General features: G+C 51.9%; 8 protein-coding genes across 8 annotated transcripts in view; 5 read left to right on the plus strand and 3 right to left on the minus strand.

Moving 5' to 3' along the window:
* MAA_04596 (Ferric reductase, NAD binding protein) overlaps nucleotides 1-311 on the minus strand; it is a gene marked incomplete at both ends in the record, with an annotated part of 1,465 nt that extends 1,154 nt beyond the window's left edge. The window contains one exon of the mRNA XM_007822692.2: nucleotides 64-311. Within this exon, the coding sequence (XP_007820883.2) occupies nucleotides 64-311 (248 nt within the window). The remainder of the gene's footprint in view (nucleotides 1-63) is intronic.
* Nucleotides 312-1,769: 1,458 nt separating this feature from the next.
* On the plus strand, nucleotides 1,770-3,460 carry MAA_04595 (cytosolic Glycine/serine hydroxymethyltransferase; the record flags this gene model as incomplete). The annotated part of the gene is made up of 4 exons (XM_007822691.1): nucleotides 1,770-1,808; nucleotides 1,891-1,941; nucleotides 2,025-2,389; nucleotides 2,470-3,460. The coding sequence occupies 4 exons, from the start codon at nucleotides 1,770-1,772 to the stop codon at nucleotides 3,458-3,460; spliced, it is 1,446 nt and encodes a 481-aa protein (XP_007820882.1).
* A 1,366-nt stretch (nucleotides 3,461-4,826) lies between these two features.
* On the minus strand, nucleotides 4,827-8,366 carry MAA_04594 (transcriptional activator spt7; the record flags this gene model as incomplete). Its single annotated transcript, XM_007822690.1, has 2 exons — nucleotides 4,827-7,195; nucleotides 7,271-8,366. The coding sequence occupies 2 exons, from the start codon at nucleotides 8,364-8,366 to the stop codon at nucleotides 4,827-4,829; spliced, it is 3,465 nt and encodes a 1,154-aa protein (XP_007820881.1).
* Nucleotides 8,367-9,427: 1,061 nt separating this feature from the next.
* On the plus strand, nucleotides 9,428-10,591 carry MAA_04593 (VanZ like family protein; the record flags this gene model as incomplete). Its single annotated transcript, XM_007822689.1, has 3 exons — nucleotides 9,428-9,565; nucleotides 9,713-9,782; nucleotides 10,002-10,591. The coding sequence occupies 3 exons, from the start codon at nucleotides 9,428-9,430 to the stop codon at nucleotides 10,589-10,591; spliced, it is 798 nt and encodes a 265-aa protein (XP_007820880.1).
* A 1,806-nt stretch (nucleotides 10,592-12,397) lies between these two features.
* MAA_04592 (carbohydrate-binding module family 19 protein) lies at nucleotides 12,398-13,355 on the plus strand (the record flags this gene model as incomplete). The annotated part of the gene is made up of 5 exons (XM_007822688.2): nucleotides 12,398-12,429; nucleotides 12,497-12,625; nucleotides 12,728-12,839; nucleotides 13,048-13,173; nucleotides 13,233-13,355. 5 exons carry the CDS (start codon nucleotides 12,398-12,400, stop codon nucleotides 13,353-13,355), a joined length of 522 nt encoding a protein of 173 aa, XP_007820879.2.
* A 339-nt stretch (nucleotides 13,356-13,694) lies between these two features.
* Nucleotides 13,695-16,624, plus strand: MAA_10667 (glycosylphosphatidylinositol-N-acetylglucosaminyltransferase complex, subunit PIG-Q/GPI1; the record flags this gene model as incomplete). Its single annotated transcript, XM_011412385.1, has 2 exons — nucleotides 13,695-13,756; nucleotides 13,807-16,624. The coding sequence occupies 2 exons, from the start codon at nucleotides 13,695-13,697 to the stop codon at nucleotides 16,622-16,624; spliced, it is 2,880 nt and encodes a 959-aa protein (XP_011410687.1).
* Nucleotides 16,625-18,464: 1,840 nt separating this feature from the next.
* On the plus strand, nucleotides 18,465-21,522 carry MAA_10668 (uncharacterized protein; the record flags this gene model as incomplete). The annotated part of the gene is made up of 3 exons (XM_011412386.1): nucleotides 18,465-18,556; nucleotides 18,622-18,672; nucleotides 18,741-21,522. 3 exons carry the CDS (start codon nucleotides 18,465-18,467, stop codon nucleotides 21,520-21,522), a joined length of 2,925 nt encoding a protein of 974 aa, XP_011410688.1.
* A 636-nt stretch (nucleotides 21,523-22,158) lies between these two features.
* On the minus strand, nucleotides 22,159-23,616 carry MAA_04591 (Protein-tyrosine phosphatase, receptor/non-receptor type; the record flags this gene model as incomplete). Its single annotated transcript, XM_007822687.1, has 2 exons — nucleotides 22,159-23,204; nucleotides 23,268-23,616. 2 exons carry the CDS (start codon nucleotides 23,614-23,616, stop codon nucleotides 22,159-22,161), a joined length of 1,395 nt encoding a protein of 464 aa, XP_007820878.1.
* Nucleotides 23,617-24,691: the final 1,075 nt, after the last annotated feature.

The raw sequence follows: 24,691 nt of genomic DNA on the forward strand, positions 1-24,691 counted from the left end.
AGGCCGAGAAAATAGACATCATCACCGAACCACCATACAACTTTGCGCCATTGCGATGCAAACCTCGCTGATGGGCGCTGCAGTTGGGCCTTGACAGTAGGAGAGTTCGGAACAACACTGTAATGAGTTTGCTCGCTCGACGACCCAGATTTCACATGAGATACAACACGTTTCAGGAGGCGATATAATAGGAAAAGAACAGCCGGTGCGAGGGCCGAGTAATGAGCGATGCAAGCATACAAGTCGAGTGTTTGGCGCCGCAGCAGCTTCTCCTCATGGGTGAGGCTGGGGAACCCGTATGGCCAAGCCATTGTTGCGGGTGGATTTGCCTGGAAGAACCGGGGCCTCTGGTGCGTTTTCCGGGTGAAATGGAAATGGATGAATATCTTGTTAATCGCCTCCAATTAATGCAGGCATATTGCGTCGAGGAGGTTGCTGCTTCGCACGCAACCACGGGGTGGCTTAGGCGAGGCGTGAGGTGTGAGGCGTGAGGCGTGAGGCGTGAGCCTTGGTAAGCGGCATTCCACGTGGCGCTTATTGGACGCCGTTGATTGCCAAGCGAGCCAGTGCCCGATGGGCGACTTGCATGATGTGCAGAGGAACTGAATCACAAGAGCTCCCCATAAGGATCAAGCCTGCGCGTAGTATTTGCTTTTTTCGTGTGTTGTAGCGATGCAAACAACGGGAGTCCTCGTGGCGGCGATGGAGGGCGTGAGCCTCTCTGGGCTTGGGCCGTTGGAAACTGGAGAGGCCCTTCATAGCTTCGTGAGGGGTACATGAACTCCGTAGAGCGCCGCTTCATCCTCCCATCTCAGCTATGCCACTCGCTCACATCGTGATGGCTGTCGGCCGGGGATTGCTCGGGCATCGGAATTCATCCACGGCCGTAATCATGATGTATATGCCGAATTTGATGATTTTCATCTTGTCATAGATTCTCCGAGACTCGGAGCACAGCTTACTTGGCAGTGTTTGGAGGCTTGTGGAAATATGCAAGGACGCAGGCCGTCTTGCTCGCCGAGTTGCGCGTGAAACCGTTAACTCCAAAGGGGGAGAGGTCAAGCATTTGCGCATGCGCACGCATAGAGTTAAGCTCAGAGGCCGCTCAGCGGTGCGCCGAGAGCCTGGGTTGAGTACGAAACCGGAAAAGCTCTCGAAAGCTTTCTGAGCTTCACAGCTGGGAACCATAACTGCCGGGCCCGAGCTAGCTCCGGTGCATGTCGAGTCCAGATGTCGGTTCTCGTTGTTGTTCCGGGTGGTCGGGGTTCCAGGCACATTCTTCGGAGGTAACAAGACAGCGCCAGCATGTTTCGAATCATGCTCGAGACAAGTATAGCTTCAAGCTAAGCGACAGATGTGAGTGTGAGAACATAGCATAATCATCATAGACAACACGCCTCAGGTCTTCCATATATCAGACCTCGAGAAAGGATGCCCAACTTCTTGTCCTGGATTCAAAGAGACGAATGCATCTTCGTGTGCAGTGTCACCGAGCAGCAGGACCCCTCCTTGGTTGCACCTGCCAAATAGACCCCGCAATCATCCACCGCCCCCGATCTCGCCCCGCCAATTTTTTCATGCAATTGGCTTGGATCGCACCATTTTCTACTTTTACCCTTCCCAAGCCACCTGTCGGAAGTTTTTTTTCCCTCGTCTTGTCTTCCACATCTCTCTCTCCAGAAGACTCTTAATCCTCTGGTCCATCCCACATCTTGTCCCATCCTCAGCTCTCTCTCCATTGATACCTGTCCTTCCACCTCACATTCACAATGTCTTCCGACTACGCCCTGTCTGCGTCTCACAAGGAGGTTTGTTCTGCCCCACCATGGACAAGCACGATGGAATGACTCAATTGAGGAGGTTGTTGAGCTGACAATGCCCTCTGTCTAGATGCTCGAGAAGCCTCTTCTCGAGACTGACCCCGAGGTCGCCACCATCATGGTACGTTTTACAGGTCTTTCATGGGCTTTCGCGAGCCTCGTCTGTGCCGATTTCGCAGTCATACTGATGATACCCCGCTACAGAAGGATGAGATCCAGCGGCAGCGAGAGTCGATTGTTCTCATTGCCTCGGAGAACATCACCTCTCGCGCCGTTTTCGATGCCCTCGGCTCCCCCATGTCCAACAAGTACTCCGAGGGTTACCCCGGCGCTCGCTACTATGGCGGCAACCAGCACATTGACCGCATTGAGTTGCTCTGCCAGAAACGAGCTCTCGAGGCCTTCCACCTCGACCCTGAGAGGTGGGGTGTCAACGTCCAGTGCTTGTCTGGCAGCCCTGCCAACTTGCAGGTGTACCAGGCTATCATGCCTCCTCACGGTCGTCTCATGGGTCTCGACCTTCCTCACGGTGGCCATCTTTCTCACGGTTACCAAACTCCTCAGCGCAAGTAAGCTTGTCCTCCTGTTCACCGCTGTGGTTTTCATTATGGGAAACTCCGTGTTCTAACTTGCTTGTTTTCCCCGCCAGGATCTCGGCTGTCTCCACCTACTTCGAGACTATGCCTTACCGAGTTGACCTCGAGACTGGCATCATCGACTACGACATGCTCGCCAAGAACGCTATTCTCTACCGCCCCAAGATCCTCGTCGCCGGTACCTCTGCTTACTGCCGCTTGATTGACTATAAGCGCATGCGCGAGATTGCCGACTCCGTTGGCGCTTACCTTGTTGTCGACATGGCTCACATCTCTGGACTTATCGCTGCCGAAGTCATCCCTACGCCTTTCCAGTACGCTGATGTCGTTACTACCACCACCCACAAGTCTCTCCGTGGCCCTCGCGGCGCAATGATCTTCTTCCGCAAGGGTGTCCGCTCTGTCGATGCCAAAACTGGCAAGGAGACCCTCTATGACCTTGAGGGCCCCATCAACTTCTCCGTCTTCCCCGGCCATCAGGGTGGACCTCATAATCACACCATCACCGCCTTGGCCGTTGCTCTCAAGCAGGCTCAGACCCCCGAGTTCAAGGCCTATCAGGAGAAGGTCGTATCCAACGCCAAGACTCTGGAAAACACATTCAAGTCTCTTGGCCACAAGCTGGTTGCTGATGGCACTGATAGCCACATGGTTCTCCTTGACCTCCGTCAGTTCAGCCTGGACGGTGCCCGTGTCGAGGCTGTTCTTGAGCAGATCAACATTGCCTGCAACAAGAACGCCATTCCTGGAGACAAGAGCGCTCTCACCCCATGCGGCATCCGCATTGGTACCCCTGCCATGAGCAGCCGTGGTTTCGGCGAGAAGGACTTTGAGCGTGTCGCCAAATACATCGATGAGAGCATCAAGATTTGCAAGGAGGTTCAGGCTGCTCTTCCCAAGGAAGCCAACAAGCTCAAGGACTTCAAGGCCAAGGTTGCCAGCGGCGAGATTCCTCGCATCAACGAGCTCCGCAAGGAAATCGCTGCTTGGACCAGTGCTTTCCCCCTCCCCGTTGAGGGCTGGCGCCTGGACGCTGGCATCTAGATGCCATAACTCCCTGATGGGCATGGAAAAGAAGGAACAGGATTATGACAGCATGAAATCAGGGGTGGAGTACAGCTCTACATGCTGAGGAATTTAACATGGGATGCTGCCAAAAAGGCGAATGTTCAACAACTTGCATTTAACGGGCTGGCGTACTTGATATCTATTTTTTATTACGCATCGACCAAATTTTTGTTGTCGTGTCGGGTTTTATGTGGGATGAATGCTTCGGGAAGGCTGGGAGTTGTCGGAGACAACTAGAATCAACTTGCAAAACTGAAGTGACTGTCTGTTAATAAACAGTTAGGCAGAGGCGCTCAACGCTCCAAAATATCACAATTATCTGTCCTGAATGCATTGGCCTGCGAAATCTTCCGTTTAAACATTATTATTATTTTAACCTATGCCGATATTCACACCAGCACTGCATCAGGTAAGGCCTCATTATGCAAACAGGGTGTGCCAGGTCGTACTTAACCTAGACAACCGTGTCATATTAAAGGAAACACGGCATAACAACGTATTATAATATTACATATTACAATACGTGAGAAGCTTTGCAAAATTATAATTGATAGCTGCGGTAGACCGCGGCATAGCTACGCGTCAGTAAATGCTATCGCGAGATAGCCTTAGCCACTACATGGAAGTAAACTGTATATTAGAGATGAAATTTACACACGAGTGCCTTACTTTAAGGACTTCAAAAGCCGCACATAACACATATTAATAAGTCCTGAGCTCATGACACATTGTTCTCTTCCGGAGCCAGTTTGTCCGCCCTTCATACAAGCATTCACAACAGCACCGCGGCAAAGTTTACGACCGACAGCAAGTGTTTGCGAGATCCTTTTCACTCCCATCGCCCATGTCAACACCCGGTCAATGGCTCGAGCAGACAAGTATCAGGCAGAGCGCCTCTCCTTCTGTACGCCACGCAGAACGGAAGCTATGGGCTGCAAAACGGCGAAACCATCGATGATGATATAAAAATGTATATAGGATATTTCGAAATACACTAGTAGCACAAAAGATACCCCTTGAAGCCTGTCCCCCAAATACGAGCGCGTTTTCCTTTCCCAACAATTCATTAGGCTTGCCTTTGCGTTTCCATGCGCTGGCCGGCAAAAAGACAAAAGAAAACCAAAACACAAAAATCATAGTTGTCCAGCCGGTTTATCGTTAAACTGAAGGATATTCAAACGGGCGACGACGCAGTCGCTATGGTCTTCCCAAACGAAACAGAGACTCCGCACGCAATATCTCTTTATATATATACATTTTAGGAGGGGGTAGTCTATACCCAAAAAAAAAAAAAAAAATGAAGATGGAATTAAAAAAAAATTGTGTTGCCATGCTGACGGATTTACGGAGCGATACTGTCTGGGCTCATCATAGCAATGTTCTCATCCTTTTCGGTCTGGCTTGTGCCCGCTTGGCTTTGCATGCTGTCAGTTCTTTCCATGCTCGCGGTGAGGGCGAGAAGAGCTGGGTTGGGAGGCGGAACAGGAGTGATGGTGATTGACTTCTTCTTGGCTGGTGTTGTGTTGGTTGACCCTGTTCCAGCGTTGGCTCCTTTCTCGGGTGATGCATTTGCCTTGGCTTCAGCTGCGGCGGCGGCGAGCTCCATTTTCTTCTTCTTCTTTGCCAACGCCAGCTGTTCTCGTGGTGGGCGTTTCTGGGCGGATATAATTTTGCCGCTTGCCCCCAGGCGTGGACGAGGCTTGCGCTGCTTGACGGGCAAGTCTTCGTCCTCAACCAGAGGTTGGTCACCATTAGCGTGCAATTTGGCGAGGAAGAAGTTTTTAACCAGGCCAATTTCTTCCTGTATGCCCTCGTTTGAGACGGGCTCAGACGGCGGTAAAGCCTCAAACATATCTGCGGATGTTGCGCCAGCCGTCTGCGTCTGCATCTGGTATTGGTTACGAACTCTGCTATGAAGAAGGTGGAATGGAACGGAGAAGGAGTCGAGCCCCATTTCCTTGTCCAGGCCAAGAGCCTTGAAGCCAAAGAAGTCTTCGCCAAGATCGTCAGCGAAGTCACCACTCATAAACTGGTCACTGCCATCCTTGAAGGCTCCGACGCCGTCAACTCCGGCATCCGCGGAAAGGGCCGGCCGCAATAGATCAGTGAGATGCAGCTTCATCCGCTCATGGAGAATTCCGAGTCGAGAACTTAACCGGTCAACTTCATCCTTTGCATAGGATTCGAGTGATGCAACATCGTGGCCACTTTCTTCGAGGGTATGGAGAACAACTTCTTCAGGAGTGAATCGGGACTTGGTTTGCGGTCCTTCAGGAGTTTGCACTGACGTCTTTTCAGCCTCGCGGTAAATATTAAAAGTCCTGACCAACTTCTGGAAATAATCGGCAGCAATTCCGGTCAAGGTATCAATAGCGGACGGCTGCAACTCCTCGAAACCGGTATGATAGAGAATTTTCGCGACAGAGCGCTTGAGAGCATCCTGACAAGTTTCCGAAGCCATCACAGGTCCATCATCCGAGATGAAATGGGGCTCAATATCTTGTTCGAGGAAAGTCTCAATATTCGATTTGGGGAACTGGTTGGTGTACACCTGTGATTGGACCTGCATTTGCTTGATAACTGAGATTTTGGTCGCCAGCTTTCTGGTTTCTTGAATCTGACGGATATTGTCATCCATTTTTTTTGTCAGTCGGCTTTTCGGTGCAATAAAAGAGCCAGGGGGCACGAGTCTGAGGAATGCCTCGTGCTGGTTAATCACTTGTCCTTCTCCGTCCTCAACCCACTGCAGATTAGGCTTGATATCAGGGATACTGGTCAGCGGGTTGTAGTAGTCGGGCATAACCTGTTCAGTCTCTTCGTCAATGCCCTCAGCAAGAGTTTCCGGTTGCTTGCTTGGGGCCAGATCCTTTCCCGTTCCTGCGGCACTGGCCAGGTGTGGGTGTGCAGCAATTCCCATAGTTTCAGCTTCCCTTTGATGCTTCAAAAACCAGCGCATGCCAGCTCGATTTCTCAGAAGTGCTGGGGCATCCGTATTCAAACTGTTCCCTTTGAACAGGAAGTGGCGCTCTTTGACAGTTAGAGCTCGATCCTTTTTGGTTGTCTGCTTCCAAATCTTGTACTCTTCGTCCTCGTATGCCTGTTCAGTAGCTTCACCAAACGCTGCCATGGTGCTAAGACTTGGTCCGTCGATATCCATGGCATCGGCGTTGCTCGCAATGCCAGAGTGTCCATTCAACGCGCCAGACGGGGTTATAGAGCCAGCTATCGGCGGAGTCGAGAACCCATTGCTGCCATCAACTTCAGATCCCTCCCTGCCAGCTTTTCCGAGAAGTCCATTGAGTTGTAGGACCGGTTTTTGATCCACCACGGGTGTGTCCTCTTTCTGGTCAGTCGGGGCGGTGCGCGACTTGGCACCTTTTGTTGTAGCCTTTCGACCACGAGACGACATTATCGGCTCGTCGTCAGAGTCGTCGCCACCGTCATCGTCGCCGCCATTCTGCTTTCGTCTCTCTTCTGCCTCCACTTCAGCCCGAGAACGAACGACGAGATCTGGGATCAGCGGGATCAGCTTCTCAGCTTCTTTTCTCATTCCATTCGCCATTCTGCGGATTTGACTATTCATGTCTTGGTTGTATTTTAAACAGTTATCCCATATTAGGTCAAGATCCGCAACGAAATCCGTCTTTGATTTGTACGTCAGGGATTTGAGTTTCTTCGTCATTGAGCCGAGATCCATTGGGTTCTTGATTACTGGAGTGACAGATCATAGTTAGTGGCAATTCCAGAGCTAACCATAACACCAGCTGGTGGTGAAAATAAACTCACAACTATAATAATCAGGTGCATCTTTCTTGCTAACTCGCGTTAAGAATGGGTGAGAATATTCCGTATGCGCCTTCAGCTCCGTCAAAACCTTTTCAAAAGCTTCATATAACTCTTCTTGGTTGACATTTTCCTCGCTCGCCCATTTGCTTCGGTTTTTGCGAACCTCGTTCATGAGGAGTCTCAGTTCTGCATCTGAGGCTCTTACTTGGTCACGCTTCATATCAATTCTGGCGATGAGATGTTTAAGGGTCAGGCTCGAGGCACCTAGATTCGCACTACTCAGCGAGCCTTGGTTGCTTGCTTGGGCACCGCCGGCCCCATTTGCCTGATTGCTGTCCATCTCGGCTTGAAGCTGCTTTTCTGAATCTTCCAGCCGTTTTTGTTCAAGCATCGCTGTTCGATCATTCTCCAGGGTGTAGAATATAGTGTGGAAGCTACGCCTGGCAGCTTCCTCGGTGGCCAACCTGGCCTCTTCCAAATTTTTGATGGCATTATCGTCGCTTTCCCCGGCTTTGCTTCTACTCTGAGAATCTTCTTGGCTCGATTTTAGCTTTTCTCCCAGTCTCCCTGGCGAGTTGAGGGAATGAACTGGAGAGCTGCCAGACTTGGACGGGGACAGCAGGGAGTTGGCGGCTATAGAGGCGGCGGAACCTTGCGCTTTCAGTGCAGGCGCAGGCGCGGTGGCTACTTCGTCTTCGTCTTCGTCATCGTCGTCATAGTCATCTTCATCAATGGTACGTTTGGCCTTTTTGTAGGGTGGTTCCTTGATGGGTTCGTGATCGGTGGTGGGGGGGAGCGTCACGGTAGGGGTCGGGGCACGACGCTTCAGACCCGCAATCGCGTCGAGATTGTAAGAACCATCCTCAGAAAACAACAAGGCGATCTTGTCCTCAGTCTTGCGATACAAGTCTGCAAAAAGAGCGCGCCGGGATTCTTCTTCGACATCGCCGGGTGCCTCAGGCACCAACTCTACTGTATTATCGACGGGGGTCTGAGTACGCGCCGTTCCATCATCGAGATGATTCAAAGACCTGCTGCCGTTTGCATGGTGCAAAACTGGAGGCGGCCATGCTGGCTGGCCGTTGGAAATGGACATGCTGGGCCCGTGGCGATGAAAGCGACAAGTGGGCGCGGTGTCGCCATGCGCGGTGAGATGCGCTCGCGTAGGGCCGAACCGGAAGGGATTGGAGCAGTTACAGCGGTATGGGTCGAAAGAGCGGCATTGGTATAGATGGAGGACGCAGATTCGCGACAATCGAGATAACGGCGGTGGTGTTTTGATGGATCGCAACGAGTGCGATTTGTCTGCGGATCAAGAGGTGAGGTTGAGGATTCGGGGAGAGCGTAGTACCGCACCCTTTCCCGAAGCGGGACTTTCTCCCAGGCTCACTACTAGGTACCTCACCACCTCGCTGGAGTCGCTACCAAGCGGGCGCTTGAGCACTCGGCGGCCACGAGTTACGAACTAAAGTTTACTTAGTAGGTACTTAGTAGGTACCATAGGTCGCCTTGGCCGCGCCGCGGGTACAAAGGGCCGTCCCGTTGGCAGCAGCAGCATTGTTGAATGCGAGGCATGCAAAAGAATTCGAAGACGGTGAATCGAAGCTACAGAACGCAACAAAGGGCCAAATTTTCACGGTTTCTACGATGCTGGTGCGCCTGTCGGCAGCCTGCGCGTGTTGGACAAGGACGTCCGGTGGAGGTACTTGAGACCTTGGCCCCCCGCGGACCGTGTTCCCCCATAAAACCGACGGCACCAGCGCCGGCGGACCGTAGCAGCAACACCAAGTGCGCCTGCGTGAGTTGGATCAAGGCGCTTATCACGTGATTCCGGCTGCGGTTGTCATCGCCGTCGGGTCAAGCACCGAAGCCTCTCTGATGGTGTAGAGATGAGCTGCCATGAGAGCGCTCTGGGCTTTGCATCCCTAACTACAATCAAATGAATTGTCGATCCGAGCCTGCACCACACCGCCCTCACCATAGCAAAGATGGGTGGCTCACTTGGCGGCACCTGGCTTCTTCAGTTCTCACAAAGGGAGTAAACACAGAGCAGAGCCGTTGTACTTAGGCAAGCAGATACATGCATGTGCACCAGACGTAAATGAAATATGTAAGGGTGTACGGAGTACAAAGTAGCCCTCTGCGTGTGTGCGCACAATGAAGTCATGGGCTGCGCAATCAACCAGTCGACTGTCCAAAATCAGGCACGACACTGCTGCCAGTACCTGCCCAGCCCACTGGAATGCGCTGAAGCTGAATGGCCGCATCCGCACTCAAGATATCCGGTCTGGTCTGGTCAGCTTTCCCTGTCCTACTCCAATCGTCCTACACCCAACAACCATCTGGCTAGGCTTCGACATTACCAGCCTCCATTTAGAATTTGCAATCTTCACTGTGCCTGTGGGCTTCGTTTTTCCTTGAACGGGAGCTGTCATTGAAAAGAATTACGTCCTCGACAAGCATCCCCAGTACATGTACCTTGCGCAAGCTGGCCTTGTTACCATCAACATCGGTTCGCCGACCGTCCACGTCAGACCACCGCCAGACGGCTTGATCGCGAAGCCTTATACAATATTTGCTGCGACCGCTTGCGCTGCGCTCGAGTCAGCTTCATTTTGACTTATCTGGCGCCATGCGGATACGTCTGCCTTTTGCAGGTAGCATCACCCAGGCTTCGCTCATCGGGAGGACCAGCAAGGACAAGCTAATTGACTCGTGTGCTTCGTTCTAGGTGTCTTCCTGTTTTTGTTATTGGTAGCAGGATACGCCGGCCTCAGCAAGCTCCAGCTCGGGCAGTATGTCAACGACAAAGTATTACACGCCGGGACCTTCTTCTTGCTTACAGTTGTATTCTACTGGATTGTCGACACCAATCGCCGCCGAACCCTAAACATGACGCTGGTTGTTTGCACACTATGCCTCGGCGTGGGATCCGAGTTTCTGCAGAGCTTCCTTCCCAACGATCGCGACTTTGACCTCTTCGACATCGTGGCGAATATTGTCGGCAGCTTGGTTGGTTTAGGTCTGTGCTCGTGGTACCACAAGCGCATGCTGGAGCGTAAGAGGCAGCGAAAATCGTACAATCCCGTTCCAGGAGAGGATGGCGAAGACGTCGAACTGGGCCAAGGCCAGGAGAGTGGCATTGTCGATGCCGGCCCATCCAGGGTACGGACATTGGAGGAAGAGGTGGATAATTGGGATGAAAATGCCCCGGATGACTGGGATGAGGACGATGTGCCGGAGACGTCAGCTCCGCCTCCTGTCAGGAGTCAAGAACCCGACACCGTTGACATTGGCGATGCAAAGAAGCGGACAGACTGATTCCTCGTGTCTCGGCGATAGATAAATGAGGGTCTGGTATATGGTATGGATATGGATAAGGAGGTACTATTGGGAGCTTGGCGTCAAATGCATTGATAAAATTTCAGTCAGCGAGTTATGATAATATGCGTAAGAAACTAATACGGCATGGTATACCCTTTTTTGCAGTCTTTGATGGTTCCCGGTTGCAATTCTTATATGTGTGCCAGCCCCTTCCTGTCACACATCTTCCACGTGAGTTCATTTATTGATTCATCTCCACGGATATTCACTAATAGCAGACAGTATAAAGCCTTCAACCTGCCCACCCAATTCGGTATTAAGCTACTTGGGCCATGGCTTGAGCCGCCAAGATGATTCATTTGAGAGAAACACCGTGGTAACCGTAGCATCATTCACACCGCCAAGCGACGTAACTGCCACTCCGTGGCCCAAAGCTGCTAGGGCTATGATAATTGCAGATGTTATCAGCTGTGCAACGATTAAAGCCATAGCAAGCCAATAGATGCCATGGTCGTTGAATTTCTCCCAGTCCTTGTCATCTATTATCTTCTCTCTGAACTCACGAGTATCTCTTGCGAACTGTTTGGCATTTTCGCTCGCGATGATATCGGTCGTTGCCTGGCACAATGACAGCAACAGGAACAACAGAAGTCATAGGACAGGTGTGCTGGTCAGCGCGGAATATGACACATCCAGCGCACACGGCTAGCCTCCATATCTACATCATTGATTACTGTTGTTACGGGTGGCTCCCGCCGGTCGGTGTTGGCTGTGCCTTTTCTCCCTTGGCCAATCTATCAGCTTCTTATTTAGCTCTTTCTACCAGCCTCCTCCTCGGCTTTCTTATCAGCGACGTCTTTGGCTTTCTTGCCTTCTCATTTGTCCTCCCCTATGCCTTTGCTCGCCTGCTGCTGAGGGGCCGTTCCTGTATGTCTGGGACTGACGGGGGAGTGCTTTTCAGTATTCTCCATTTCAATGCTTTTGGAATCGGATGCAAGTCCTGACGCTCCAGACCGTGATTAGGGGGCTGGCCCTTGATAAATGTCGCCGCTGCCATCTGTAGCTGCTGGTGACATCTTGTAATGGAATGGAAATCCAGCAACTCTTACTCAGAGGTGCTGCGAGACAGGTATATCCAAGGCTTTTGTGTTTGTTCAAAGGCATTAATATATAAGTCTTACATAGATGCTGTTGCACGATAGCTTTACTTGGGTAGGTATACAAGGAACTTCAAAGCTAACCAGTGACACTTTACAGCTGCTACGCCTCTCTGTTCTTCGCCGCGCACTGCGTGTGGGTGTACTCCAAAGCCGGACGCCTGTATTATCTCGGGATTATTCGATTGTGCCGTTTGCGGTCGATGGAGCCTCAAGGCTGACGCCACGTATCACCTTGGAACGACCTTTCCAGTGCCTCTTTTGGTGCGTCATCACTGTCTTTGAATGCCAGTCATGCACAGCGTTGGTACATGTTTAAACTGTACCTAATAGCTGTCATTTGTGCGGTAACTTGAAAGTAGGCTAATAAGAAAACGGTTAGGGGCCATTATACATGAGTACCTAGGTATTTGAGCAAGTTGAATTTACTCGCTGCTACAAGAAACTCCCATGTTAGATAGATGGTCATGTTGGCGTCCCCCAATCCTGCTCCAAGAGCGACAAAATGGTCCACCATCGGTGAGGATACCCCACCTCGACCTGCTCACCTCGGTGAGCAGCCCACTGGCCAAAGCCGTCTGTCGCAAGTGGGCAGCTTCAAAGCTCCAAATCTTACTTTGCACTGACTGGAGACCGGCCAACAAAGATGGCAACCGCAGGCAGGGCGCCGGCGTCAATGTATGTTCCCAGATCGTCTTGACGAGCTAATGACTCCGTCGTATATGCTGACACATCCTCATTCAAGCGGCAACGATGGGACTGCCACCAACCCGCGCGGTATTCCCTACGCCCCTTTCGTGGACAGGGTCGAGGACTATGTCGCTACCCGGGAGGAAGTCGAGCCAACATTACGGAGCTTCCAGGAGATGATTTCGTGAGTCAACTCATTGTTTCGAAGAAAGACGTTGCCTAGGTTTTCAAGATTGCAACCAGATCAAGTTGGAAGGCGGCTATCACTAACATCAATACACTGCAGGAAGTATCAGTTCATGGAAATGAATCTCCAGCGCCGAATGGCAGGTCTGAAAGACAAGATACCCGAGATCCAAAAAACATTAGATACAGTCAGGTTCTTGAAGCTCCGCAAAGTAAGGAATTGAACCTTGCAAGTCATTGTCCGCTTCTGACGTGGAGGCGATGCAGGACGAAACCGAACCCATAGAAACGACATTCGAACTCAACGAAACATTATATTCAAGAGCGAATATCCCTGCAACTAGCGAGGTCTATATTTGGCTTGGGGTGCGCATAATATACGACCCCAGTAATTCCAATCAGTGCTGACTGTTGCTTCAGGCCAATGTGATGCTTTCATACACTACAGATGAAGCCGAGACTCTGTTGAGCTCAAAATTAGCCACTGCAAACACAAGTTTGTCACACTGCGAGGAGGATTTGGATTTCTTACGCGAGCAGATCACCGTGAGTATTATGACTGATCCCCGATCTACTAGCACACTTTGAACTAACTCACCATCTAGACCATGGAAGTTGCGACAGCGAGAGTTTATAATTGGGAAGTGGTACAAAAGCGTAAAGACAAGTCAGGGGAAGAGGTTACCAAAGGTCAGTCCGGTGAGAAGACAGGCCCTTCTAAGAGCTAGGGTTAGTCAGGATTCGTTATCAAACTTGGTCAGCACTGCCCCGAAAGAAAGACACCTGATGATTTCAACTTTCATATTGTCTATAATAGGGTGGAAATAAAAGCACCGTGAAATTTAGAATATTCGCCGTATGCGCTGAGATGCAATCACGATGCCAAAAGAAGGGCTATCGGGTCCAGGGTAAGTGTGGGGACTCGACTTTTTGCATGTGTGCCAATTCGTGCACAGGGCGCGAACCATCTTTTTCCGCTTCCAACCCATCTTTACACGGCGCATCTCCAGTGACTTCACGACCAATGCTGATGCAACTTGTGAAATTATGAGGAGGCATGCTGAGAAATGCCTCGAGAGAGCTTGGCCGACGGCGGCGCATGCCGCTCCGAGTGCTCCAACAAGCTGTTGTATGACCCAATTCGACCATCTTTGCTCGTGATCTAGAAAGCTAATCAAGTTTGTGTATTCAGTTATCCAGTCGCTCGATATTCCAAGATCTCCACCCAAATGGTGCCGGAGCAGCTGTAGCAGATAACACAGTATCTACGAGTCTGACGGGCACCGGCCCAAAGGTTGGGGCGCAAAGGGCATTTGCAAAGCAAAACAACCTGCGACATGCGACATCCGACGGGCCAAGACGCCGCACTCGACCTGACGGCACGAGGTCCCATGGTCCATCAATTGTGCGAAACTCTACGAGACAGTTACTGGAACACATGCCATCTAGCCAGCTACTGGAGAAAGTCCTTGGAAGAAACCCATACGCAGACTCCTGGAGGAAAAGAATCGCCAGGTTTCGAACGATAAGACTGCCTATTCTCCTCCTGCAAGAAATTCTGCGACAGGAAGAGCTCCAGTCGGCCGGCGGGAGCGGATTGTTGGAGCTTCTTCCGACGCTACAAGAGAACAAAGCCATACTAAAACACCCGTCTCTTGCAGGCCATACCCAAAAGGCTATCGGGCGATATGTGTATATTTTACGAGGGCAAGACGATGAGGAAAGGTGCAAAAGATATCTGGAGGACCCTACGTCAATCCCGCTGTTCATATTCCACTTCCTGCTCCGCCAGTCTTCCAGTATTGGAGATCCAGTCACGTTGCAGAGAATGATTGAGTCCTCACACGCCTATTACAACAGCCGAAGAACGGATAACACCATATCGGAGGGCAACCGTCAAAGTAGTAGAGACGGGTCAGAAAGGATGCTGGATATTGACCGAGCAAACTTCAACTTAATTATGCGACTACTAGTCCACCACTGCCGCCGGCTAGAGCCCAGATTTGTGGTGAAGCTGGCTGATTCGGCTGCACAATATATTCAGAACATGCCGATTTCTGCTCAAGGCGAAAGGAAAGTATTTACAACACAATGTGATATTTTCAATGGATGCTTGCAAATATTACGACCTCTGCCACATGTCCACGTTGCCCAAAGATCCACACCCAACGCTTATTTCTGGGAGGCGCAGAGAATTCTCTTGTCGATGTCGGCAGGCTTGTCAAAACCATTGCTTGTGGATAGAGGTGGATTCCGGGCGATTCGAGAAGTGTTATCAGGCCAGGCCAAGAGTCATGCAGAAGTATACAGCGCAGCCAGACACGCATCCAGCTGGCCTCCCTATTTGCAGCCAGGCCACGGAATGGATGAACGTACCGATCCAGAAGACAACTGGAGCCGCGCTGTAAGTGCAGGCATGCTCATGCAAGAGGCTGGATTTGCTAAAGACGAAGTCGACGATGCGGTGGACATATTGCAGGGCATGACACAAGATGGAACGCCAACCATTCAACAGAGAGCAATGATTTCGAAACGCCGAAGAATTGGAGTGTGGGAGGCATCTATCCGCGCCACGCGGAATGCACAAGAAGCTTGGGATCGGTTCCGCAACCCACCAAAAGAAGGAATGAAGCCAGGTCTGCATCAGTATTCGGCCATGTTTGAGAAGCTAGTGCTGCGAGAAGTTGAGCCAGACGGCAGCATATCGCCCGGTGACAAAGCCTTGAACTTTCCTACCCAACATGAGGCTAATCTGGCCGAGTTTGAAAGAGCACGCTTGCGGCCTCCGAGTATATCTGAGCTCTACCAACATATGAGACTCAATGGAGTTGAGCCTGATGGCTCCTGTCTTTGTATTCTTGTCGCCAATGCTGCTTCTTTGGAGATAGCTCATCAGTATTTACGTGACAGCCCCGAGAAGAGTCGAATCATTCGAAATCTTATTGCCGAGGAGCCCGATGCCGGGCTTCTGAGGCTAGTTGGGATGGGGTTATTCGCAGCGTATCTCCAAGTATGCCTGCGAGTGGAAGGGCGACGCGCAGGCAATCAACTTCAACGTGTTATACGCCTCGCAGAATCAAGGTTGAGCCATGAACAGTCTCGATGGGCTCCCTTCATATGGGGCACTATTTTAAAGGAATTATCGCGACACCACCATGCTCTGAGGATCTCGCTGCATCAACAACTTGATTTGATGTTGAGAGTGATGGATGCAATCGAGAAGGTGGACGGAGTCCAGTTGTCAACATTTACCCAGTTCCACAAAGGTGTTCGAAAGGCCGTGCGACAACAGCTGAATAGTGTATTCACAAAGGATGCTGAGAAAGAAGCACTTGCAAAGAGCCCACTGACGCAAGCGCTTTTCTACCAGATGTGCATGGCAAGTGTGGATAATGCGCACCCTCGTCGGAGTCTACTGCATCAGGGACTAGGACAGGAAGATTCTTTCCCGATGGCGGGGGCCGAAGTGCTACTCCTGAAAGAAGCCAAGGCGCGAATAAAGTACATGTTCTGGACGCTCGAGCAGAGGGAGCGCCACGCCCAAGCATATCTTGATGGGTACCAGATAGCACCGCTAGAAGCCATGAATTCTCGCAGGGATGCGGCCCGAAGTGATCATGCTCACGACTACATGCTGACGCTGGGATATCTGGGGGAGTTTGAAGAAATGGGGCGGCTGCTGGAGTGGCTGATACAACAATGGGGCCAATTCAACGTGGCATCGGCCGTGAATGAGATGGAGGAGGCTCCGCCACAGGCAGACTTTTTCGAGACGCTGTGCGTTTTTCGATTGGTGGCAGAGCCGATGCTGGGAAACGGCAGGGTGTCAACGCTCCTACAAACGCTGGCGGATTCCGGGTTGAACTGGACCTGGCCAGACGACGAGGCTGTGAAGACATACGCCGAAGTACACCATGATGAATCCATCAGCACCTTGAGACGGGTAATAGAATTGGCTCGGGATGGGAACAAAGAGTCTCGGCAAACGAGGAACTAGAGCTACGGGCCGGATAGGAAGAGAGGATGATGGTGATGAGAAGAGGACCATGGCATGGTGGTATGCCGGCAGTCGACAAGGACGGGTTGGGCAACCGTGAATACGAGGCGGCTGCTGTGCGCATGTGTAAGATTAAGATGAAAGGAATCATGCTCCGTATATACCCATGCATACACGTAGGCAGTTGAAGCAGCAGGTGCGCCATGTGCGGTGCTTCAGCCCCCAGTTGTGCTTCCCTTAACTAACACTGGCGCTTGCATCGATTGTTGGGGCTGCTGTGAAAATTGCTGGCAGGGATTCATGCGCGGCAACCAATGAGAAGCGGCGTGGGCCTGAAATGTTGACCATCTAGGAAAGTTGGCGGCAAAAACGAGACGGCGCGATGTAAAGATGGAGCAACAACGGAATTAAAACAAAGGCAAGGAAAAAAGAGAAGGAAGAAAGAAAGAAGACCCGACCCCAGCCTGTGCCAGTGGCAGCTACAGGAAGCCCTTGATATTGAGTCGACAGAATCAAAGCATCTTTCGTGGACCAGACATGACGGTTTGAAGTGCAAATGGTGATTGATGTACAAGGTCTGTCTGCCACTTGCCTCTGGTGCAGGCGGGCCTCATAGGCGACAGCACCGCCGCAAGCGCCGCAGACCCAGCCCCCAGGCTGCACCAGGTCAGGCTCCCGAGGTCCTGGTGATTGGCCGTCGACGTCTCATTTCCAACTTTAGAAACATTCCGAGCACAGCCGCTGCCTTTCTGCCCGCATGGTTCGCCATGGCCCCGTCGTTCCAACGTCCCATCGTCCCATCAATCCGAAACTGCACTGCAGATACTAGCAGTGTGGTTCCCCAAGCCGGCACGACCACGGGAGCCGCGCGCATGTGCATCGTGTGCGTTGCTGAGTCTTTCGGTCAAGTACATCTACACGACGCAGGGATGCCCTCCCCTCCCGGCTCGCCCTTTGCCGTCCTCGCACAAAAGCATTGGCCATGATGTGCCCAAACATCTTCAATCTCGATTGTGAAGCTGCCATGCTCCCCGGGGTGTCAGGTAGCGGCCCGCAGGTCGCTCTCATTTCACTTGCTTGCTTGGCCCAGCCTTGCCGTCGTAGACACTCTGGCAGAGGGTTGATGGGAAGCCAGGATTCCGCGATGCATGCAGAATACAAAATGGACGCACAGCGTCGATCCCCTTGTTCTTGCATCGTCCTCTCTTTCACGTCTTGTAGCCGTTCTTTGTTGGTTTCGTCTTTGCCAGTGCCTTGGTTGGTGTTCACAGCATCTCTTACGTGGAAGCAGCCGGTTTTCCCTGTTCACTCATTCAACCTGTTTTTTCCCTCTCCTTCTTCTTGCCTTTGAACATTTCGCTCTTAATTTTCCTTGTCTGAAGCCCGCCCTCCTTCTCTGTTCTCAACTAGTACTCGAGGGCCCTGGCCTATTGTCTCGCTCTATACTCTTCAGTGCCTCTTCTTCCATTGTTGCACCAGGGCCTTCAGATTGCCCTCTTCATTGACTTATTCCTTCTTTTTTCCCTTTCTTGTGTACTTGCCCTTGTTCAACTACGTTTTGGAGACACATCGTGTTGTGCTACTTCAATAGTGACTTGGTTTTCGAGATCGAAAAGACAACAAGAGTCAACCAGCAATCGCCCACGGTCGCCATTTATTTCCCTTTGCGTCTATCTTCTCTGGTTGAAACTCAACTCCTCTCTTTCATCTATTTCGATACTAGGTTCTGGCATCTCGCTGATCGCTACTGTTTTGAGAATCCTTCGGACATTTCCATCAAGCCATCTCAACTTCATCTTGATAGAAACGACTTGTCCAACAGAGAGCGAAAGCAACAAGTATGCGCTTCAAAGTGTATGTCGCTGCGGCGACGTACCTACTTTTAGGCTCTCAAACCGCCCAGGCTGGTCCTATTAGACGGGCATATAATGTGTATGTTTGGCGGTTGAGTTGCGTTGGCCGTTGTGTGGTAGAGTTGGGGACTAACCGATGTGTAGAATCCCCCGTGACGAGACAACTACTCCGACAGGCGTGCCTGACTCAAATAGGTATAATGGAAGAAGAAATAGGCGTAGCACGAGATATTGTGTGCCGTGAGACTGACTTTGAGTTGTAGATCGAATCCGCTGACGACGGGCGTGCCCGTGGCATCTACCCCGGGACCAAATTCGGGACCCCCGACTCCGACTCCATCTGCGTCTGCTTCGCCCCCTGATTCTTTGCATCCCGCGACGGAGTCTACGGCCCATCCGGGACAGTCGACGGATACTCCTACTACAGACCCTTTGGGGGCTGTTCCTACAAGTGGCTCTACTACGGCGGTGCTCGGATCGGGACAGACGACACATGCTGCAGGGGAGTCCTCGACTATCGCTGCCACAGGGCCAGCTTCGTCTAGCGGTGATCATTCTATTTCCGAGGCCACGGGTGTAGCAACGGCGACAAGCACGCCTGGTGCAGCACCGACGACTGTGCCCGGCACATCTCCAAGCAGCGTGTTGGGTGTGGGACCGACGAACACAATCGCCTCATCCCCAGCTACTACAGTCGGTACATTTCCAACTGCTTCACTCGGTACGGACCCGACGAACACAATCGCTTCGTCCCCAGCTACTACAGCCAGTACATTTCCGACTGCTGTACTCGGTACGGACCCGACGGCCACGGGTGCGGTTGGTACATCTCCAACTGCTATACTCGGTGTGCAGCCAACGAGTGTACTCGGCCTGGAACCAACGACTACAACGAGCATAGCACCAACGACTACAACTGGTACAGCACAGACAGCTGTTGTCACCACTCCCACAGCAACAGCAACTGCAAGTTCAACAACAGCTGGTGATGTGGCTGCCACTGGACTGCCTACGACAACGGCGCCAGGGTTGCTGGCAACCCCCTCGACTTTGACAACGACTGACGCTGCTAGTCAAACAACAACCACCTCCGGCGGCGTCACAACGCCAACTTCGAACATTATCTTTGAGACAACCTCTCGGGCCACTGCAACCACAGGTACCTCGTCTGTCCCAAGCTCACTCACAACCTCAACTCCCGGGTCCGGCATAGACACAGGCACTGGCACAGGCGGCTCATCCTCTCCCAACTCAGCTCCAACAGACGTCCTTGGCCCTGGCACAGCTACAGCTATCTTTGACCCAACAAGTCAGACATCATCTCAAACAGGGGTTCCAGGCTCTGGCACCACAACTCCCGCGACGGGGACATTGGCCAGCCAGTCGTACTCCATCACAGGACCAACTACCACACCTATCGTGACTACACGTCAATTCCCTCTGAACACGACCGTTGCGTCGCTCGTTACGGGTGGAGGTGATCTAACAACAGCGCTTGGAGCGTCTGCCACCACTTCTGGGGCACAGTTCATCACGAGTCGTCAGAACAACTCAATTCCCACTACACAAAGTGATCCCTTTAACACGGCGACCACCCAGTCGACTACAGATCAATACGGCTCTACAGGAAACACTCTGGGATCATCTGCCACCACCACCTCCGTGAAAGAGTTCATCACGAGCTCTCAGAGCGAGCCAACTACCTCGGCATCATCTACGGACTTCAGTACGTCGTCTGCCCCAAGTAATGGCCAGACAACTCAGAATGTACCTGGTTCGACAACCATAGGAAATTCAGAGCCTACTGCGACAGTTTCAACTCTTACATCTGGTCCTCCGCAAACCAGCAACACAGGTGATGCTTCAAATCCTACGGGGTTGCCAACCGTAACTCTCCCAGGACTCACAACAACATCATCATCCACTGAACAACAGGGATCACAGTCGACAGGCACGGCCACATCGTCGCCCACAACAACAATCACAGTAACCCCCACTGGCCAGCCGGACTCCAAAGTCCCAACTGCATTTTCCAGCTTCCCAACCGCCACCACAACCATTCCCGCATCTGTCTACGCCTCCAACCTCGCGCAGGCCAAAGACCTCAACAGCGTCTTCTCCTCGCTCACACCCCAGTCCTCCTGTTCGGGGTCCCAAACGGCCTGTATATCCGGCCAAGTTGGCTCTTGTAGCAATGGGGCGTTTAATCTCGATGCCTGTTCTCAGGGGCAAAAGTGCTATGCGTTGCCCATGACCAATGTCAGGGGTGCAAAAATAGGCTGTTACGATCCTGCGTATGCCCAGGGGATTCTCGGGCCGGAGCAGAGCACCGGGCCGAGGAGCATGCGTACGACGTTTGTAACCGAGACTAGGAGACCGGTTGTTACACGTACGGAAGTCCGCACCGTTACGAATAAGTCATCTACACCTACGCTTGTTCTGAGCCCCCAACCGGAAGTGGGTGGATCTTCATCAGCCCAGTCTGAGTCCCAGCCAACACCAACGGCGTCGTCTTTGTCGGCGCCGACATTTATATCGACATCAACGTCAACCTTGATAGAATATACCCCTTCTGCCCCATCTGCTTCAACAACTACTCAATCACCACTAGTAGTAACAACAATACCTATCCTCTCCCCTTCAACAACAACTACCACACCACTACCAGAGACAACGACGCCTGTTCTCCCTTCTCCGGAGACAACCACTCCTCTACCAACGCCAACTACCACGCCCAGCCCTTCCCCTCCCACAACCTCGTCCTCCATCCAACCAACCCAAGTGGTCATCACACAAACCTTCAACAAACCCACCAGTCTCCCACCACCAAACTCAACAAAACTGTTCCTCCGCCCCCTCGACGACGGAACAACATCAACAACCGCCAGCGCGCCAGCCGCTGTGACAAGGAATGCTGGAGGCCCCGATGCCGACCCATCGATGACGACTATCGTTAACAACGGTACGCCCACGGTGTCGGTGTTTGTAACCGTAACAGTGACCGACACGCAGAAGGAGACGGTTACAGTGACGGCTCATAATTAAAGGGTGGAAAGGAGCGCGTTTTGCACATCAACCAAATAATCAGGAGCGCATGTATTTTGAACATAGCACACAGTGGGGAAACAGATCGATGCGAAAACGGCTTGTTTATTGTTTATACTGTCTATATGGGTGGTAATACCTTGGCATATGTGATCATTTCGTACTTTACTTGAGATGCATGTAGAAGATTTTGCTTGAAGAATAATTGAGCGTTGGATTTACATAGACTATGCTTAATAGAGTACAATCCGTGAAAGAACAGAATTTTTGTTGTCATTTACCGCCGTTTTGCTGGCCGTCGGCTCTATTTGCAATAACTACCCATGTGTCATGCTGGCACTGCGGCCCGTCTATATTCCCGCATAAAATATACAAACGCGGCTCAAAACCTTTAACATACAAACAGACCAAGGGACGGGGTGAACAAGTAATATAATTGCCAGCCCATCTCTAAATATATTCCAGGGGCAAGGCCCAGATTCGATGCTCCACACAACCAGCCAGGCCCAACACGCGTGGCTTCATCCCGCTGCGTATAAATCCTGTGCAAATACCCCGTGATACCCCGTGACCCAAACGCCTCGAATGCCATGCCTTTTCAAAGTGTACCTCGCTACAGCTGCACCCAAGTCTGTTTCATGTAGAGTCGTCATCGTCACTTACAGGAAAGGAATCTGCCACCTCTAGCCTCTTCGCCGCAGGCTCACTGTTCCCCGTACGGTCAGCGTCGTGCCCGTCCAGCACAGCGCCATACCTGTCCTGCCACAATTTCTTCATCACCTCATACAGGAACCGATATTGTATCTCAGATTGAACCATGCAACGCCGCTGTTGCCTCAGATTATCGACAGTATCATAAATGAGATCAGGCAGGGTCTTGCAGTTTGTCTCAGTCGCCTCGAGCTTGCCTCCGTCTAATTCCCGCATTAGATGCTCCAAGGAAATAAAAGTCCCGGTACGGCCAACGCCAGCGCTACAGTGAATTATGCGGGGATTGGACGGCTCGGTATGATCTCGAGAGATGGTCATCAACTCAAAGAAGCTGTCCATGTCGTCGACTGTAGGGACCCCATAATCTGGCCAACGTGTATATAACAAGTGCCACACGATCCGCGGTTCCGCCTCTCCTTCGACATCAAGTAGTAGTTTTCGCTTCTCGATTGCGCCGTTCGCAAGTTCCTCCAAAGACTCGAATGAAAGCTGCGCTCTCCAGTTGTCATTCCAAATATTGTCCTTGTTCAAGTCCCACGTCGCGTCCTCCTTGCTGTCGGGGAAATATTGGTTGCATTTGATTGCTCCGCCTTCCGTCATGCTTGTGAGCTGGACAATGACGGCGGGGGACGACGTTTGCTCGGCGACCATTCTCCAAACGTAGTTGAATGACGGCAGTGTCGGGCCTTGCATGGCAATATATCGTAACGGCGGTAGAGAGTTGTCACTCAACGGGTTGAGGACTATAGTTGACGCGTTCACATAATCGAATTCCTCTTCGGGAACTTGAAGCTTCACCCTGTTGTGATTCCAAGGCTTAATGTTTATATACCGATCCATGACTCCTCTCTGCAGGCCGTCGGTTTGCTTAAAGGAACTCCATCTAAAGTTGGTAGGAGCATCAGGTCTGGCGCCTTGGGCAAGGCGATTGCGCTCGGCCCACGTGAGCTCTTGGAACTTGGCTTCAATACCTTGAGTGGACGATTAGCAAGCAAGTGAACCAGGACGCCGGACGCCCGGAAAGGAACACAAACCGTGCATAGAAGTGTTTAGGAAGGCCGGCATGATCGGCCGAGGTCGACCATTTACAGACGAGCCCTCGTCCGTGACAGACCGGGGTGCCACGCCATCCTGGCTGAAGACGGCAACGACTGGCGAGCTCGATAGCCGAGCAACTGGAGAGTGTGTTCTCGCGCGCTTAGCATTCACACGCAACTTGAGATTTCGCAAAGGTGACTTCCTCATGGAGGCCTTTTGCGGCGAAGGCTGACTTGTGATTTCGGTGGTAAAGGTGCTTTCGGCGGTGTCGCTGCTCGTGCGATCGACAGACGTTTCGATGGCCGGAGGTTTCGGTTTCCGCCGTAGTCGGGGCAGTTTGTCCATGTTCTGGATTCCGTCAAGATGCTGGTTTGTGGTGGTTTCGAAGGCGGTAATGTATGACTGATTCAGCAACGGCCAGGGGCAGAAATCGTAACAGCGCTCGTAACTATTATGGGCTGGGGATGACGCAGAAGCGGAACACGGGATATGTACAAGGGAAGCAGCTGCCAGTTGTTGCTGAAGATGCCGGCCCAAAAGAAAAGACAGAGGTAGGGGAAGGGCCAAAAAGAAAAGGATAAAAGATCAAGGTCGACAGGTGATGGGACAACCAGGCTGAATTCCCTCTAGCCAGCAGAGAGGACTGGTAGTAGATGCGCAAGGAGATCAAGTCGGTGAAGCTTGGGCCGACTTTCTGGTGAGCCGATCGACAACGGTTCGAGAAATCCGAGGCTGCGCCATCCGTCCATCCGCCTAGGCGAACTCCCAATAAACTCCAGAGCGGTAGGCCAGCAGCCAAGCCAAGGGACCAGCTGGTGGGTCGCGGGGCCTCGATCCGAATCGTGACCTTTCAATGCAATGTTGGTGCGTTACGTGAGTCTGGATATTTCCGTCTAGGTAGGCCTTCAGACCTGAGGCGGTCTCAGTCCCGGTCTCGGTCTTGGTCTTGGTCTCAGCCCAGGAGGCAGGTGCGACTGGCTGAAATCTTGGCATGCGCGCGCATTTTGCAGGCACATCTGGGCCAGACAAAACCTCAACTCCAACTCCAGGGTTGATGGCTGCCGCCGAGGTGCAGACCTGCAACGTCATGGACGTGAAAGGCAAACCATGGCAAACATTTGCATAAAGATTATTTCATCATTTTGTCACTTGGCGCTGTCTCGAGACAAAGGCTTTGACGACAGGTCAAACGTACAATGACTACCCCCACCGCACCGACATAGACGCCTCACATTCCGAATGCTCCAGTTCAAACTGTCTCGTGCCGATTACTTCCAAAGATACATACACGTCGTGCTAAATAAAAATGCATGTTGCCGCATCCCGCCGCGCTCTGCAACCATCCTTCCATTCTCTAGCCGACACATGACATCCCAGCCCACCCGCTGCTATTCTTAGGCTCTCCGTGTTCTACATCAAA

Source organism: Metarhizium robertsii (genome assembly GCF_000187425.2).
Source record: "Metarhizium robertsii ARSEF 23 chromosome Unknown MAA_Scf_1, whole genome shotgun sequence".
In the NCBI taxonomy this organism is placed as follows: domain Eukaryota; kingdom Fungi; phylum Ascomycota; class Sordariomycetes; order Hypocreales; family Clavicipitaceae; genus Metarhizium; species Metarhizium robertsii.